General features: G+C 36.0%; 1 protein-coding gene across 2 annotated transcripts in view; it reads left to right on the forward strand.

Annotated features, from left to right (window-relative positions):
* Window positions 1-1,149: 1,149 nt before the first annotated feature.
* LOC127947337 (SH3 and multiple ankyrin repeat domains protein 2-like) overlaps window positions 1,150-17,415 on the forward strand; it is a 71,981-nt gene continuing 55,715 nt past the window's right edge. For both annotated transcript variants that reach the window (XM_052544407.1, XM_052544408.1), the window contains exons 1-8: window positions 1,150-1,337; window positions 3,533-3,736; window positions 5,358-5,429; window positions 7,212-7,320; window positions 7,466-7,617; window positions 9,094-9,261; window positions 9,746-9,862; window positions 12,472-12,549. In XM_052544407.1, coding sequence (XP_052400367.1) covers window positions 1,152-1,337; window positions 3,533-3,736; window positions 5,358-5,429; window positions 7,212-7,320; window positions 7,466-7,617; window positions 9,094-9,261; window positions 9,746-9,862; window positions 12,472-12,549 — 1,086 coding nt within the window. In that variant the 5' untranslated portion in view covers window positions 1,150-1,151. The remainder of the gene's footprint in view (window positions 1,338-3,532; window positions 3,737-5,357; window positions 5,430-7,211; window positions 7,321-7,465; window positions 7,618-9,093; window positions 9,262-9,745; window positions 9,863-12,471; window positions 12,550-17,415) is intronic.

The following is a 17,415-nucleotide window of genomic DNA, read 5'->3' on the forward strand; positions in this document are numbered from 1 at the left end:
GTTTACGTTACACTATAATGTTGCTTCGATCTTCTTAGAAGCAATTAGCGAAAATAAACAAAGGTTTCAATGTATATTTTAAGTCAAATGTGGCTGATTTGTTCATTTAACCAAGTTTGTGATAAACAAGGCCTTTTCATTTTCTTCTGGTGATTCGGTTCAGTTATCCCTGCAAGGTAGCAAAGACGCAAAAGATGGAGTAGAAATATTAAAATGACGTGATATACAGTCTGACATTTCAGTGTCCCGCTGCGCTCCTAAAGTCATCCGCAGACTAAATAAAAACACGCTCAGTCTGGACAGATAGGGACTGTTCAGAAACATTTGGTGAACCCAGTGAATTCACAAAAGGCCACAGAGAGATAAACAATAGGAGCTAAATGACCAGACAGTAATACGAAGATATTATATATGGGAATAATAGGCACTCAAGTCAACAGGCAGTTTATTGATGTGTTCCTTGTGTTATTATGCATGATTCATCAATCTCATTATTCCAAATTAAAGACAAGTTTGTCTTGGTAATCTTTCATCAAAATATAATAACTTGCTGCACCATCTGAAATGACTTTGCTTTTCAGCTGATGTCAATAGGCTGGTCCATCAAACGACCTGCTTCTAACCAAGAACGTTTTTATCGCTTAGAGGTCTTGAGTTGACTGTGTGGTTTAATTTAGTTTTTCTATGCTGAGTTTATATTTAAGTGATTATTCATTATATATTATAATTCTTGCTAGTTTATTTTATAGCATGTCGGTCAATATTTCATTTTATTTCCCAATTCATATTCTTATTTCCAGTATTTTATTTTCAAGTTCATTCTAAAGTTGTTTCTTTATTAAATTTTTACTGCTATTTTATAAAGACATTTATTTGGATGTTTTTTGGGAATTATAATAATATTAATCACATGCTGCAGCTAAAAGTTAATGCTAATGCTAATCTTTATCTGCATATCACCTCTTTGCTTTGAAATACTTACAAGCAACTAATGTCTAATTAGTTTTCCAATATTTTCTACCACTTTGGGTATTTATTTCCTTAATTAATAGTATTTATGTATTATTTACATACTGTTTAATAATACTTAATTGTGTTTAATTAAATTAGTTTTTTAACCAAAAGTTTGCTCTCTCTCTGCAGTGTTGATCATGCCGCGGAGCCCCATGTCTAGCGAGGAGGAAATGGCTCAGAGTTTCTCGGACTCGGTCAGTTCAGAATCAGACAGCTCCCGAGATGAGCCTCCCAGGCTGGATCGTCCTACCAGTGCCCGACTGGACAACAGCCTGCGAGACACAATGTTCATCTGTGTGGTCATCCCTGACCTGCAGCAGTCTGTGCGTTCACACACACACACACACACACACACACACACACACACACACACACACACACACACACACACACACACACACGCTTCTGTTTCAGCCCAGGCTGTTGGGCCATGTGGATCTTTCTAAATTATATTATTAGAGTAAATTGCTTCTCTCTTACAGTTTCAGCCTTCTCTTGAGAGCTGTTTGGGTTTTAGTGAACAAAAAAAAAAGGAAAATATTCAAGTGGGATTGGCAACAAGTATTTTTGATCTGTTTCATGCATGTAAAGCTTTGGAAAAAAAATAGAAAAAGCAATATCATGTAGAATCATTTAACACAGGTGTTTTCCATATGTTAAGGTAACAGTTTTATTGGTTATTCCTTTGCAGTAACACTCAAGCAAGCCAGATATCCCAAAGTCAAACTTTTTAAATCCATAAAAGCACCAGTAAAATACAACAGTTGTTTAAAATCTACTTTAAACGTATAATTTACGGCAAATACATGCTGTCTATTAGAGCACTTTTTTGTAATATTGAAATTAATAGAATTAAATTTATTGTACATAAAATTAAAAGCAAAAAACACTAAGGGAAGCCATTTTTACAGCTTTCTCTCAAAGCATGTTGTTTAAAAATATCTGTCTGTCATTTCTGAAACGGTTCTTTTTGGAGGAAGCAGAACATTGAATTGTGTTTGCACATGTGGTTACGGTTAGTATATTGTGCAAGTTATTGTCAGTGTCACATTTATTGAGCATTACAATTATCCAAGCTTTCCATATTCTGCGTTTACATGCCAGCAATACCATTTTCGTGTCAACAATACCACAATATCCCAGTCACAGTGAGGGAATAAAAAGGAGGTAGGATAGATTTTATTAGTTCTAAAAGCCAAAAGAACAAGATGCTGTTATTCAGATAAAAGTATCCTTTCAAAGTATCGCGAGAAAACAAGCATGGTAGCATTTGATTGGACAAAATGTGGGCAGTGCATGATGAATCATCAGTATTTATAGTTTGATATGAAAGTGCTTGCTGGTGATTGCATTTTGTCAGTATTTAGGAGCTTTCAATACTAGCATGTACCGTATTTTTCGGACTATAAGTCACAACTGAGTATAAGTCGCATCAGTCCAAAAATACGTCACAATGAGGAAAAAAATATATATAAGTCACACCGGACTATAAGTCGCATTTATTTAGAACCAAGAACCAAGAGAAAACATTACCGTCTACAGTCGCGAGAGGGAGCTATATGCTTTCAGTGTAGGCTACAGGAGCACTGAGCAGCATAGAGCGCCCTCTCGCGGCTGTAGACGGTAATGTTTTCTCTTGGTTCATTTCTCTCGGTTCTTGACAAATTAATTTTGATAAATAAGCCGCACCTGACTATAAGTCACAGGACCAGCCATACTATGAAAAAAAGTGCGACTTATAGTCCAGAAAATACGGTAAACTAATTCAAAGCCTGCATGGACTAAATTACATTAAACTACATCTTGTTTCATGTGCACAATATTTTATCGGATAAGGTTTGGAGAAATTTAGCATGTATTTTGTTTTTTCTTTTTTTCTGTAGCTCAAGTGGTAGAGCATTGCGTTAGCAAGCGCAAGGTTGGGGGTTCAAGTCCCAGGGAACACATGTTAGGAGAAAATTATCTTGAATGCAATGTAAGTCGCTTTGTATAAAAGCGTCTGCTTAATGCAGAAATGTAATTTTAATTTAATCATTTGTTTATCAAAGTGTCCCCTGCAGTGAATGGGTGCTGTCAGAACGAGAGGCTGAACAGCTGATAAAAGCCACACAACTCCAGTCCATCAACTACCATCTTGTAAAGTGAAAAGTTGCATGTTTGTAGGAAACAAATGCATCATTGGGGCGTATAAACCATCACTTCTGGCCAAAATGCGAGTCCAAAATGACGCTTCCTCTAGTGTACAAGTCCACCTCCTGTTGTCCTCATAATCCACTGATTTATTTGATTAAAATAAAAAATGTATGACATAACCCCTATAAATTTTTATACTTGTTATAAAATGTCAACCAACACCAAATAACGTCATAAAACATGATTTGTGTTTTCTCCTGTTTTCTCCCTTTTGAACATTTTAGCACACAAATGTTTTCCCCTAGTTAATCTGTACACCTGCTCTGGCCTGATAGAGCGTTTCTCTGCCTCTCTCTCTCTTGCTTTCTCTCTGTGGCTTTGCCAGAAATCCATGAGGTTCAGTCCTGATGCCACAGTATGGGTTGCTAAGCAGCAGATCCTGTGTACACTCACACAGAGTCTGAGGGATGTGCTCAACTACGGGCTCTTCCAGCCAGCGGTGGACGGGAGGGAGAGTGGTTTCCTGGAGGAAGAACGACCCCTGAAAGACAATCCGCTATTCACCAATAAAGGCATTCCAACCCTTGAGGTAATGCGTCACTAGTTTGTTGCTGGAGTGTTGCAGAGTCAACTCAAGCTTGATCCATGATGTAACTTTGATACAATACGTGCATGGGACGTCACTATCTGTAAAGTACTTCCACAAATATCAACAGGAATTATGCTGGTAGATGCTGAACTAGAAGTTAATCTGCCTAGAACAGTAGTGCCGTCACTGAAAGGAAGATTTGGACAACTTTAAAGCTCAAATAGCACACTTTTTTTTTGTATGAAACAATCCATTTAAGCACTTTACCAAATAGGTGACACTGCATTTCTGCTTTAAAACCTTGCCAGTGTATTAGTGTAAACCGCTTTTATCATTGTTTTATTGTTATTCATTCATTTGTGGTTTTTGCTTTTTTTTTTTAACAAATCAAAATGGTTTTCTGTGGTAATCAACATGAACAATAATTAATAAAAGTAATCAGAATATTTTTATGTTGAGAAGAACTGACCATGCATATTTATTATGTCAAGGAGGATCAGTGATTTATTTATTAATTAAAAAAAAAAAATCCCAAATTGAATAGATCAACAGAATTGATAATAAATGCGAACAATTTATTAATAATGATCAAAATAGTTGTAATTTTTATTGTGAGTGTTATATACTCACATGGACTTCCATTGTAAATGCATTACTGTAAACAGATTTTATTATTGTATTTTTTAATAATTCAATATTATTATTATTTTTTACAATTAAAGAAAAATCTGAATTATTTTTGTTTTTGTAATCAACATGAACAATAATTATCAATATAATTTAATTGTGAGTACAAATATCCATTCATATGGATTATTTGAAGGATAATCACAATGGCAAAATGGTTTATTTCTGATTTATTTATTTTTTATTTTTTTTGTCCAAATAATTTCTGTGGTAATCAGCATGAACAGAAAATCTTATAAGTAATCAAAATAATTTAATCGGGAGTATAAATATCCATTCATATTTATTATTTATGTCAAGGATGATCCCTGTGACAAAATAGTTTTGACAGTGATGATAACTGCTATAAATTGCCACCAGTGCAGTGGTACGAGGCTGGCGTCCCTCTTTAAGATGTGCATTCAGTACAAGAGCATTCTCAGCTCTCTCTGTGAAAAGGCTGATGTCAGTCTGGTGTAACAGGAACCTTTTGTAGTGCTCCTGTATGTTCATTCAAGCCTCGGGGCCTGATATAATCATATTACTTAACAAGGCAGCGACCAGCCAAGAAGAGCTACAAATGGAGTATAATGAAACATTTCTATTTTATCATTTGCTTGAACTAAGGTTTATGTAAATTATTAAAAGACATTATTTTTATGCCATCTTGCTTACAAAATTACTTAATGGTGCCATAGTACTTTAGTACTCTGATATAATATAGGGTACTAAATAATTAATGTACCATGATATTGGTAATCCTTTTTTATTTTTAGCAGTACCAATAAATAAATAAATATATTTGTAAAAATATTTCTAGGTTATTGCTAGTGCATTTTACGTCAAAATGTTTATTTGGTTAAACTGAATATTTAAAGACGATATTAGTTTCTAAATTAATCCAATATAGCATATGTACACAATGTATTTTTCACTGCGATTAAATTTTTTTCAGTTCCGTTACAAGACTAGAGTGTACCAGCAGCCAAACGTCAGCGAAAAGCAAATAGAAAAACTCCACACACAGGTAAGACTTTTTTTTGCTGTGACATATGTCGATTAGCCTATGCATATTTATTTTGGATGCACAGGTGGTGATTAACTTGTTTTTCCATTATGATAATTAAGTATTTTACGTGCATATCAAATGGAAGATATTAGCTTAATTGCAAGCAGGAGAGGGCGTCTTAGGATATGACTGTTAAAACAGGACAGAAATGTTAAAAAAATCGTTCTTCTTGTATTCAGTCACTAGGAGTGAATATCTACCATACAGCAATCATTCTAGAGTCTGCTGCTAAATAATGCAGGAGACCGGAGCATTTACATACGTTTGTACTTAGCAGGATTTTCGGGTCGAGATGGTCATTGATGTTGACGTTTTAGTGATTCGGCTAGTTTTTCCTCCGTGGTCATGAGCGGTTTTTTTGCATTCACTGGAGGAGGTTGTTCCACGGTCCTCCCCCAAAAGCAGCCCCAAAGCTCCCAAACCAAGTTTTAATTGCCGACTTCTTCCAGCACTGCACTGTATGTCCTGTGCTGTGCTCGATCTCTTCCTCTTTATTGCTCATCCTATTTATCTCCCGTCCCCACACTGCTTCCCTCAGCATTAAAAATTCTCCCTCTCATTGCTCTGAGCTTTCAAGCTCCCTTAATAAGTTATTATATTACAGCTCCTTAAGCCACCAGGGTTTGTAAAGGATGACGTAGGAACAGCTTTGTGTACATAGTTGTTTCAGAAGAACAGATATTCACCTCAGATCATATGGAATATCAGTGCATTATACATGCAGTGGATGAAAATGCTTAGAGGGGTTTGTTTTTCAAATCTGACTGCATTATAAAAAATGAAAGGGTGTAGATGTTACCTCAAAGATATTTTTTTTTACCTGATCTGACTCTTTAAAATCATTTTTATTGGCGTAAGCTATGAAGAAATGTAATAAGTGGCTGTTTGAACTCAATGGCAGTTGCTCGGCTGGCGCATAAATGATTGCTTATATGCATTCAAGTTATTTGGGAAAGATTGCATTTAAAATTTTAACGCACATTAACGCAGCATGTCTTAATTGTATACTGCATGAAACTCTAGATTTTCTTCAACCTTTTTAGGTGTGTCAGTGAGAAAACATGGCAGCCACAGTGAATGAAGTGTATGTAAAGTAGTTCATTGCCGGTTTGTTGAAATGTAATATTTGTGAATGAATAAGCCAGTTTTAGGTGATTTTCATAAGATACTACTGACAAGATACTTTTTAGAGTGGAAGAGGATGAATGTTGTCATTGTGCTAGGTGGCATCTTTACATTGTAGTTAGCTTAATGGGTTTAAAGTAGTTAGCTAGTGTCGAAGTGTTAATTATTGATAGCTAGTGTTAGGTAGGACGGGATCCAGAAGTTAAATAACACAAACTCTTATGTTTTGTACGAGTATGGCACTTACTCTACTATGTTGGAGGTCTTCGTGTGTGTACTGGGTTGCGTGTAAGAGTTGACGTGTGTTGATTTGTGTTCGTAGCATGCCGTAGCTTGCCAAGTGGTCTCTAACTCTTTGCCTTGCCAAATCAGCTGTGCTCTCTCTCTCTCTCTCTCTCTCTCTCTCTGATGTCTCTGTACTGGGAGCTGCTCTCCTATCTATTTTTATCTAGCCTTGTATCGCAGCATGTGTGTCCCAGAGATCTCAACATGAGAGTGGAAGTGAGCAGAGACCCTTCACACTCTTCAGCCATTCATTTCCATCCCTCGCTCCCTGTCAGTGTTTCTCTTTTTAACCTCACCTGCACTCTCGTTCTCTCTCGAACCTCCTTTAAGGTCAACCTGAGGAAATTTATGGAGTATATCCAGCATCATCAGGTGGACAAAGTCTCCAATATGTTGGAGAGAGGGTTGGACCCCAACTATCATGACCCTGAAACTGGTGGTACGGGACGCCATATCAGATAACCTCCAGAAGTGCACATAAAGAACTATTCATACACATCCCTTGATTATTTTCTTGCTTTTTTATCAAAAGAGATGTTCCTAATGCATTTTAATGAATTTGTTTTTGTGTTCCTGGTCTGCAGAGACACCACTAACCCTTGCGGCCCACCTGGACAATATGGTGGAGATTATAGTCACATTGAAAAACGGCGGGGCTCATTTAGATTTCCGCTCTCGGGATGGGATGACTGCCCTGCACAAAGCAGCCAGGGCAAAGAACCAGATAGCTCTTAAGGTAACAAATGACCTAATCCAAAACGGCGGCTTGAGTTTATGGCTGTGTTAGAGTGATCCTCTTCTTTGATTGTCACTTCGTTTTTTTTCTAAGAACGGCTGCTGATCTAACACAGATCAGTACAGTGACATTTTACAGTGTCAGTAGTGCTGCTGAGTTTACAGTTTACATTCATCACTTTGACAGATTGTACTTTTATTCAACGCACTCTCTGTTTTGTTTATTTAACAATGATTCAGTAATTAAGTTTTTTTTTTTCAATATTACATTGTTGCTTTCTTCCCTTGACAACAAATGGAAATAATACTGCTGATGTACTACTGTTTTGTGCCCTGAATATTGTTAAACACAATTTCCTGTCTGCTGTTGCTCTTGCAGTATATTGCTTGCTGGCCGTTTATTTAAAAAGGCTTCATGGAGAATCTTAGTTTATGTCATTTCGAAGTGCTAGAGCCATAGATTTCCTATTTTTATTACTGAGTGGCTGGGTTTTGTAATTTTAGAAGGAAAAAGGACTTGTAATCATTTAGTTATGAAACAAAAATGTACTTTAAGTCATGCAGTTATGAAACTGTTTGGTTGTGTAAAATTTAATAATCAAAAATAAAAAAGGGGACATTTGTTTACACGCATACGTATTGTTTTACATACATGTTCACATACAGTAGGTTTTTGCAAAATACATACATTTGTAGGTTTTATCATATTTTTATGCTACAATTTTTCGAGTTTGACAACCAAAATGTTAAGTGAATGTTTCATGATAGTTATAATAATTCAATACAGTGAATGCAGTTCAGCAAGGTTGCATTAAATGAATCAAAAGTGACATAATAATATTACAAAAGATTGCCATTTTTAATAAAGACTGTTGTTTTGAATTTTCCAAAAAAAAAAAAAATGTCAGCACAACTTTCAACATTGCAACTAATAATATGAAATGTTTATTGAGCAGCAAATCTGCATATTAGTATGATTTCTAAAGGATCACGTGACACTGAAGATTGGAATAATGATGCTAAAAATTCAGTTTTGCCATCACAGAAATAAATTGCATTAAAACTAAAACATATTAAAATAGAAAACTACAAATATTTCACAGCTTTACTATTCCAATGTATTTTTCACCAAATAAATGCACCCTTGGTGAGCATAAGAGTCTTCTTTCAAAAACAATTAAAACTTTTACCAACCCCAAACTTTTATACAGTACTGTAGTGTAAAAGCTAAGAAGCATTTATTTTTAATTTGGCTTGCCACACGGGGAAATTAAAAAAAGTCCCAACACACAGTCCCAAACCCATCACTAGCAACTATCCTGAGCCGTGGCGTGAAAGGCAGCAGACAAGAAGAAAATAGTCCTTTCATCCTTTAAAACCCTTCCAAAAAACAAGGCTGTGCTTAAACATAATCATAATATTGTATTTGGTGTATTTTCCTCTCTGAAGGAAATCTAATCCTCTTTTCCCTCTGCAGACTATGTTGGATTTGGGAGCGTCTCCAGACTATAAGGACCGGCAGAGCTTGACTCCACTCTACCATACAGTGACTGTAGGGGGAGACCCGAGCTGCTGTGAGGTCCTACTGCGTGCCAATGCCAGCGTGGGATGCCATGATGAGAACGGCTGGCATGAGATCCACCAGGTGCCACTGTCCTTCACATTATTAGCTGGTGACAGTCAGTTAAAAGCTTTCTGTTGGCTAAAAATGGTAATATATGCATCAGTGGAGTGAAGCTGTGGATGCTGCAGTTGTATATGACAGCAGCTTTGTTCAATTAATGGACAGATGACAAGATCATCATCAAGTCCATCTGTTGTGACGGCGTACTGACATCTAGTGTTGCGACAGGTGGACTGCAGGATGCCCGTCAAATTGTTTCCGTGGCGTTTTTGATCACACTCTGCTGGGAAAACGTAAAAGCTGCATGTCTGGAATACTTTTAGACACTTTGAAAAAAATCGGAGATGGCAGTGCACTGAAGGCTTAATGGTGTTTTCATGTTTCAAAAGACTTTTGGATCTGTCGTAGGCTGCCGTATGAATTTGAAGGCTTACAAAAGCGTTTCTTTCAGGACAAACTGTTTCTAGATCTGTGTGAAAGTAGTTGTTCTCAATTTGTGTGGTAGGCTTGTCGATACGGCCACATCCAGCACCTGGAGCATCTTTTGTTCTATGGAGCTGACACGCATGTGGAAAATGCATCTGGGAATACGGCTCTCCATATCTGCGCTCTGTACAAACAGGTATGTACTCACACTGTATCTCTCTTTAAAGATCCAAAGTCAGCTCCATTTGATTAAATCAATAAACAGAGGTTATTGGCGTCATACAACAGAATACGCTGTCAATAGGAGAGTACATAAAAAATGGTTTTCTCTTTGTGGATCAATAACGTTTCGAGGGGAAAAATCAATGGCCCCAGGGCCGAGGCTGAGATTGCGGGAAGCAGGGAAACTTTCTGAGAAACTGTCATCTTTGGGATTAAACTGGGATTTGGGATTTCTTTAAAACAAAACAAAACAAAACAAAGCAACAAACATGTTTTAATGCATGATGGAAATATGTTAACTGGAAAACCTATTCATTTGTTTGAAGTCAGTTAAATTACAAAATTAAATTACATTATTAAATTATTATTATTTCTTAATTGTGATCAGAATTTTATTTTTAACCGAATTCTGCTCTATTTTGGGGTCACTAATAAAACAAGCAAGTACTATAATAAAATACATAATGTACAATTTTAGTAAAAATATATGCTGAAATGATGCCATGTTCATTTGTATAAATGCCAATGACATTACACTATTCACAATTGTCTCCCATTCTATCCACGATAAAAGCTGGAACTGGAACCAGCTGGAACACTCACGACTATTAGCACCAGCATTCAGTGTTTATGAATGGACAACGGCCCATTACGCTCACGACACTAAGCAGCCAGGCAGATAATCACCTTATGTTTCGTCTGTGGGAGATCTAGTCTTGCTCCGTCGGCTCGGGGTCACAGCATGGGCGCCATTGTCTGCTGGAACTAGCGCTAGCGGTATTCACTGTCTATAACATCATATTCCTGCTGTGTTACAGACCATATTGATCTCACATCTTTGTGTCCTTCTAGTGTAGTCTTATATATTCTCACTGAAAAAGTGAGAAATAAATGTAGAGTTAAATGTATTGGATTGTCTACAAAACTGTACATCTGTCACTCACAGCCTATGTCAAATTAAATAAATATATTCTATTCTATATATATATGTTCATGTAGCTCAATTGGTATAGCATTGTGCTATGAAGCGCAAGGTTGGGGGTTCGATTCCCTAGGAACAAAAGACAGGTAAAAATGTATAGACTGAATGCACTGTAAGTCACTTTGGATAAAAGCGCCTGCTAAATGCATTCATTTAATTTTATTTATATACTAGGTATCCCCTAGAGCTAATATATTTAACTGGAAAACATATATACTGTAAACGTATAATCAAAATGTTCTATTTCCCTGGCCCCTTAAAAAAAAAAGGAAAAAAAGAAGATAATATACATAAAATAATATATATATAATTTTTTGATACAAGTATATTTAAGTTCAAATTGTTTTTAAATGGGTGTTTAAGTATATATTTCTTTTTTTATTACATAAAATATTTAAGTAATATATGCAGTTAAATGATTAAATTAAACCTGAAAACAAACAGAATTTTAGGATTCTAGGGTCACTAATCAAATAAAAAAATGTTTATATATATAAATAAGGAAACCAAAACAATTTTAGTATTCTATTGTAAGGGCATCAGTTGATTTCTTGGAATAATCAATCAAAACCATTGTGGCATGACAACAAAATTAAAGAAATTCCTTTTGTCGTCTTTTATTGCTTTCCTAAGTATGATGCTGAATTTCCTAAACCTTTGAATGGACTGGAAACAAACGGGCTTGGTCCATGACTAGAAAATAAAGTTCATTTTAAGTTGTGAAAATGGCCTTGCCAATGAGATGTTTCGTTTTATTGATTTGTGGAGGCTCTTGAGTTCACTGGTGGCCACATATGATGCTGTGCTCACCCTGAGCTGACCAGTGAAGTCATTATTTGAGGTGCTCATCTGTAATGATCGGCCACAACAGGTTATTATTAAAGTTGACACTAGCCTCTGGAGAAAGATGCTTAATTTGCCTCCTTCGTCAGTTCCGCTGCAGTCAAGGGCAGGTTCTCGAGCCTCGATTGTTTGTGATTAAACACGATTGTGCCGATCCGTCACCATGTCAACAAGGAACCTGTAACCGGTGCCAAATGCAGGCCAGGGATATTTTCATGTGCGGGGAATAGAAGCAGCATCCTCACATGTGATTATGTCTCATATAAAAGGGCTGGCAGCAGCTGTGAAACTAGTATTAGAAGGAAGGTAGGAGGAGAAGGCAATGGAGGTGTGTGTATATGTGCGATTGTGTGTGTGTGTCGGTTTAGTGGTGAGGCATTCCGTGGGTGGGCTGTTGAATCCTGCTGGATATAGTGGGCTGGAGAGCTACAAAGCCCTGGATCTTTCTCGCTCGCTCGCGCTCTCTCTCTCCCAGTCTTTCTGCTTTTGGTTCTCACATACACGTTCACACATGCACATTGGCATCGCTGCAGAGACCCCCTCTTCCTATGTCTTTGGGTGTAGACTTTGCTGTAGCATCACCCTTGAATTGGACTTCTGGGCGAAGTCTGTCACTTTTGGATCTGGGTGAGGCGGGATACCTTGTGACGTGTCGAATTTTGCTCTAAGAAGGTGGAGAAACAAAGATAGTAGAACGTTTTCTTGTAGAGTTGGATCACACTGAATGCATTTCTCTATCATCTGCTTTTCTTCTGAAGGAAAAGTGTGCCAGGGTTCTTCTGGTTCGCGGAGCCAACAAAGACGTCAAGAACTACCGAGGACAAACGCCCTTTCAGGTACATCAGTGTGTTTCTTTGCTTGGCTACTTTTTAATACCTGAAAAAAAAGTTAAATAATATTGCTCATGGAAGTTTAGTCAATTTTGTTGGTTTAGTGTTAAAAAAATTACCACAACCCTGAGCGCTGAATGAACTTGCGTCTGTTTGTTGTTCTGACTGGTTCTTAATTAATTAGACAGAGTTTTCACAGAAAAGCACAGGCATTATGTAAGACAGCACTCAAAGAACAATGAGCGTGAGGGTACTTAATCATTTTATTATCTTTGTGTACATGGGTTTTTATGTATCTTCAGATAATTAGGAGTTAGATTTTAAACAGGGGAAATAATGAACATCAAATCAGTTCTTGTAGTTTACTTAAATGTTTTAGTTCAAATCAGCAGCTAGGTTTTTTTTCTCTCTCTCTCTCTTGTTGTTTTGTTTGTTTACTTAGAGTTTCTTTCTCAAATGTCAGGTTGTGACATTCAATAGCTTGTCTGACAGCAATGGACATGCTCCAAGTCTGTGGTCATGGGCTGATGAGAGTGTTGCGTATACTGTTCAGTGGCCTTCAATAATGGCTGTGACTGCAATGCCACTAGTCATTAGTGATTATTATTATTAGAAATATAGTTAAAGCTGAAGTCATATATAGGCCAATAGTCATAAGTCTGTATGATTAAATGTTTTATTTATTTTTTATAACTAAACTAATTTTATGCCAATAGTCATTGGTAAAATTTGACCGGGAATTTAAAAGATGTTCTGAAAGAAACTTATTAACTCAAACATGTTTATGCCTTGAAAATAACATTAGAATAAAAAGTATAAGATTTAAAGGGATACTTCACCCAAAAATGAAAATCCAGTCATCATTTACTCACTTTCTGTGGAGTTTGTTTCTTTCTGTTGTGCACATAAGAAGATATTTTGAAAAATGTTGGTGACCAAACAGTTGACTAGCCATTGACTTTCATAGTATGGGAAAAACACTATGGAAGCCAAAGTCTTCCATCAACTGTTTGGTTTCCAACATTCTTATGTGCTCAACAGAAGAAAGAAACTATAGAAGTTAAAGAACTATCCTTAAGAAAGGTATATACATATTTTTAACGACTACCTAGCAATTAAACATACGCCATCACAATAAATCTGTTAGATATGCTGTTTGAGGAAAATTCTCAAAGACCTTATATTTACCACCTTGTGTTATTATCTGCCAGTCAGCACAGTTGTTAAGGATAACTTCAAGTATGACCAATCAGATTAAATGGAGACAGATTAAATAAATAGTCAAACGATTAATTGGAGGTTTCGTTTAAGTTGTGTGTACAGTGAATATTTATTATGTTAATAAAAATACCAATGCATGTATATACTGTATTTAAGAATTTTTTTGTTTATATAAAATATTTATATTTAAATATAATATAAATTATATATACACATGTAAATATAAAAATATATATATATATATATATATATACACATGTATGTTTTGTATTTATACACAGTACACACTGTACACGCATATATTATGTAATCAAAGCTTATTTTGGATTCAGTTAATCACGATTATTCATTTGACAGCACTAATAAATTGTAATTTTGGGTTCTTAAAACTTATAATTTTTTTATAAAGATTTGCTGTCAAGTAATTAAATATACCAGTTTTGAGTTTTGAGTTGCCAGAACATGATATTTTTAGTAATGTTAAATTATGATAACCTGAATGCTTTGTTAAAGACAATATAGTTATTAGACCTTATTATTTGAAATATATTTAAAATGGAATAAATTTTGTGCCAACACTTATTAGTGCAGAACAAGAGAATAAATTTCTGTTCATTTTTAAACTTTTTTAAATTTAGCAAAAGTTTTTATTTCATGAACAATTAACACAAACTTTTTCTTGTGTTTCATTAAGTGATTCCAGTGATTGTTTTCAAAGAGGTTTCTCAAAAACTCTGTCTTCAATTGGTTGGATTGCCCCACCCATTCCAAACAAATAACCATGCCCTATACTCATACCATTCTTTGAGCCACTGTTGCTGGGTTAGACTGGTCAGAAATCTTAAAGGGCTATTATGATGCTATTTCAATTTCTCCTTTCTCTTTGGACTTTAACAAGCTCTTGGTGCATAAAGAAGATCTGTAAAGTTGCAAAGACTAAAGTCTCAAATCTTAAGAGATATTCTTTATGAAATTTAAGAGTCAGCCACTCCTTCCTAAAACGGATCATTCTAACACACCCCCACAAGTCTACATCACTATGTGGGAAGATTTGCATAACGCCACCCAAATGTTCACGCAAAGAAAGAAGGTGTAACTTTTATTCTTGCTGTTGCCATGTTGTATGCCATGTTGTGGAGGCGCTGTATGTTTCCTTGTGAAAGCGAAACTACTAGGTCACAACTAGAAATCAGTGGTTAAGCTGTATTTACAACATTGTTCCAGAACAGTTCAACCCAAATATTCAGATGTGCGAAGCGCATTATACGGAGGACTGTTCTGATTTACAGTATGTAGGTAGGTTACGTTTACTTATTTAAAGGATTTGCCACTGATGATTAAAACCGAGTTTTGAGCAGTGTAGAGTAGTGCTTGTTGTTTGTCTTTCTCCGATCACAAATGCAGACATGGTTTTATGTTTATGTGGCACGATGCAATGCAACACGTAAAACGTTCTTTTGTGTTCTTCACATTTTGTATGTGTATCTTATGGCTTAAGACGTTTGTTCTATTCGAACGTAAGTGCCCTGCGAAATGGACATCACATGATTCCAGTTCGAAGCGAACGTATATGTTCCATTGAGAGTGCATTGAAGTGTGCGAGATTTGAATTTTAATTGTTTTTATTTACAGAGGTATATGAGGTCAAACTTCTCCCCGTGTTGCGCAAATCCGTGAATGAATGTTCATAAGTTAAGTAAACCATCAGATTTCCTCTGCTCAGGGAGTAGGCAGCAATGAACACTGTGTAGGTACCATGTCAATTTGAACACAGTTTATGCACGGAGCTCACTTCTAAAAGCCTGATTATCTGAATCAGGTGTTTTAACAAAGAGAGACATACAAAATGTGCAGAGCTGGGCATTGCAAGAACTTGAATTGAGAACAACTGGTATTTTCATTCAAATCCTTAATTATTTCCCCACTGGACGCAACAAATGTCTTGTTTATAATGGGTTTTAATGTCGGCACTCTGGGACATGCGTGGCGTAGCATTTCCATCACATGCTTAAGGTATTCAGCTAATCACAATGCAGGATAGCTGGCCAATCAGAACACACCTTGCTTTTCACACTCATGAGCTTTGTTAAAGCTGATGTGTTTCAGAATGCGGGGCATAGATGAGAAACAATCATGTACAGTATGTGGAAAAGAATGTGTTTTTTGAAACTTAAACCACATAAACCCATTTCATTACACCAAATGCATAAAATAATGTTATTTTTAGCAACCTCATATGACCCCTTTAAACAAACAGCAATGTTTTTAACACAATGCAGAGACACCATGTTTTCACGGAAAGCAAACAACAAAAGATATTGAAGATCATTTTTAAAGATGTTAAAAATATTTTAGAAAAGACACATACACATTTACAGGATACAGGAAATATCATGATATACAAGCTTTTAATATTTCATTTATATGATTGATTTAACAGTGTGATACTATATATTATAATAGGATTTTTTTTCCAGATATAATATCTTAAGTACCCACTTCTAATTACATTTCTTTTTAGTTCAGTTGCTATCAAAATAACATAATCCTAACTCATAATCCCCACTCCTCATATTACTATCATAATGAAGTGAATTATTAAAGCTTCAAAGCAAATGCAGATAGCTACTGTAAATAACATGTAAACCCTTTAATAGCATACATGCCAACCTCAATACTGTACTAAACCACCCACATAATAAAAGCTTAACCCTTTGAAATGCATCCTCCTTGACATAAATATCTGCATCCTTTTTGCTCTTCGCCATGCACATCACATTGCATTTTAATTCATAGTTTGATTTCACAGTGCACAGACCTGTTCATCAAGCAATGTAAAACTGAACTTTTATGGTATTTTTTGAGTTCATGGTTATAGTTTAAACACATTTTCTGTTTTTCAGTGCATTATACAGTGCGGAATAGAAAAACATATATTTGAATGTATGCCTTTACAGTACTGAAATATATGTTGATGTTTTTGCCTCAATGAAAACTGTGGCTTTAATTAGCAAAATGACACATATCGCAACAGTAATCCAATGGCAAACCGCCAAAATCATTAAAATAGAGCTGAGATCATTAGTTTTGCAGTCGGATGTACAGTCAAACGCATCAAGCCAAACATTAGCAAAACTTGCTGCTACCTTTAGTGTTCATGGCTGGCCCCATTGTGCTAGTTGCTTGGTTTACAACCTCTAAAACTTTGAACTGACCCTGCTCACTCCAAACCTGACGTAGGAGTGAAGTGTTTATGTAATGTACATATCAGTGCTCTCCTGATGTGTTGTTTAATGCCCTGTATTATTCAGCTCATGCTGCTAAAATCATATTTCACGCCCTGGCGATCACTCGATCACAACTCATTTAAGCAGCTCATGAAACTTCAGGCTCTCCGCTGGAATGCTCCGATTAAGGGTTAAACAGGACTTTTCCCTGGCAAAATCGAATATGTGCTGAGGGTCAACTGCAAACCAAAATGTTCCAGTTCTTACTCAACAGTGTGCGCTTTCATCCGTCTGACCACCCAAAACTGCTTGTGTGAATTAATTTAACCACTGAACAAATTTCTTGACCTTTTTGTTTCAGAATAAGCCCTTTACTGTGTAGATTGACTTACCTGTGTTTGTTTTTATATACCCTATTTTCCGG

The sequence above is a fragment of the Carassius gibelio genome, chromosome A25 (assembly GCF_023724105.1).
Source record: "Carassius gibelio isolate Cgi1373 ecotype wild population from Czech Republic chromosome A25, carGib1.2-hapl.c, whole genome shotgun sequence".
Classification (NCBI taxonomy): domain Eukaryota; kingdom Metazoa; phylum Chordata; class Actinopteri; order Cypriniformes; family Cyprinidae; genus Carassius; species Carassius gibelio.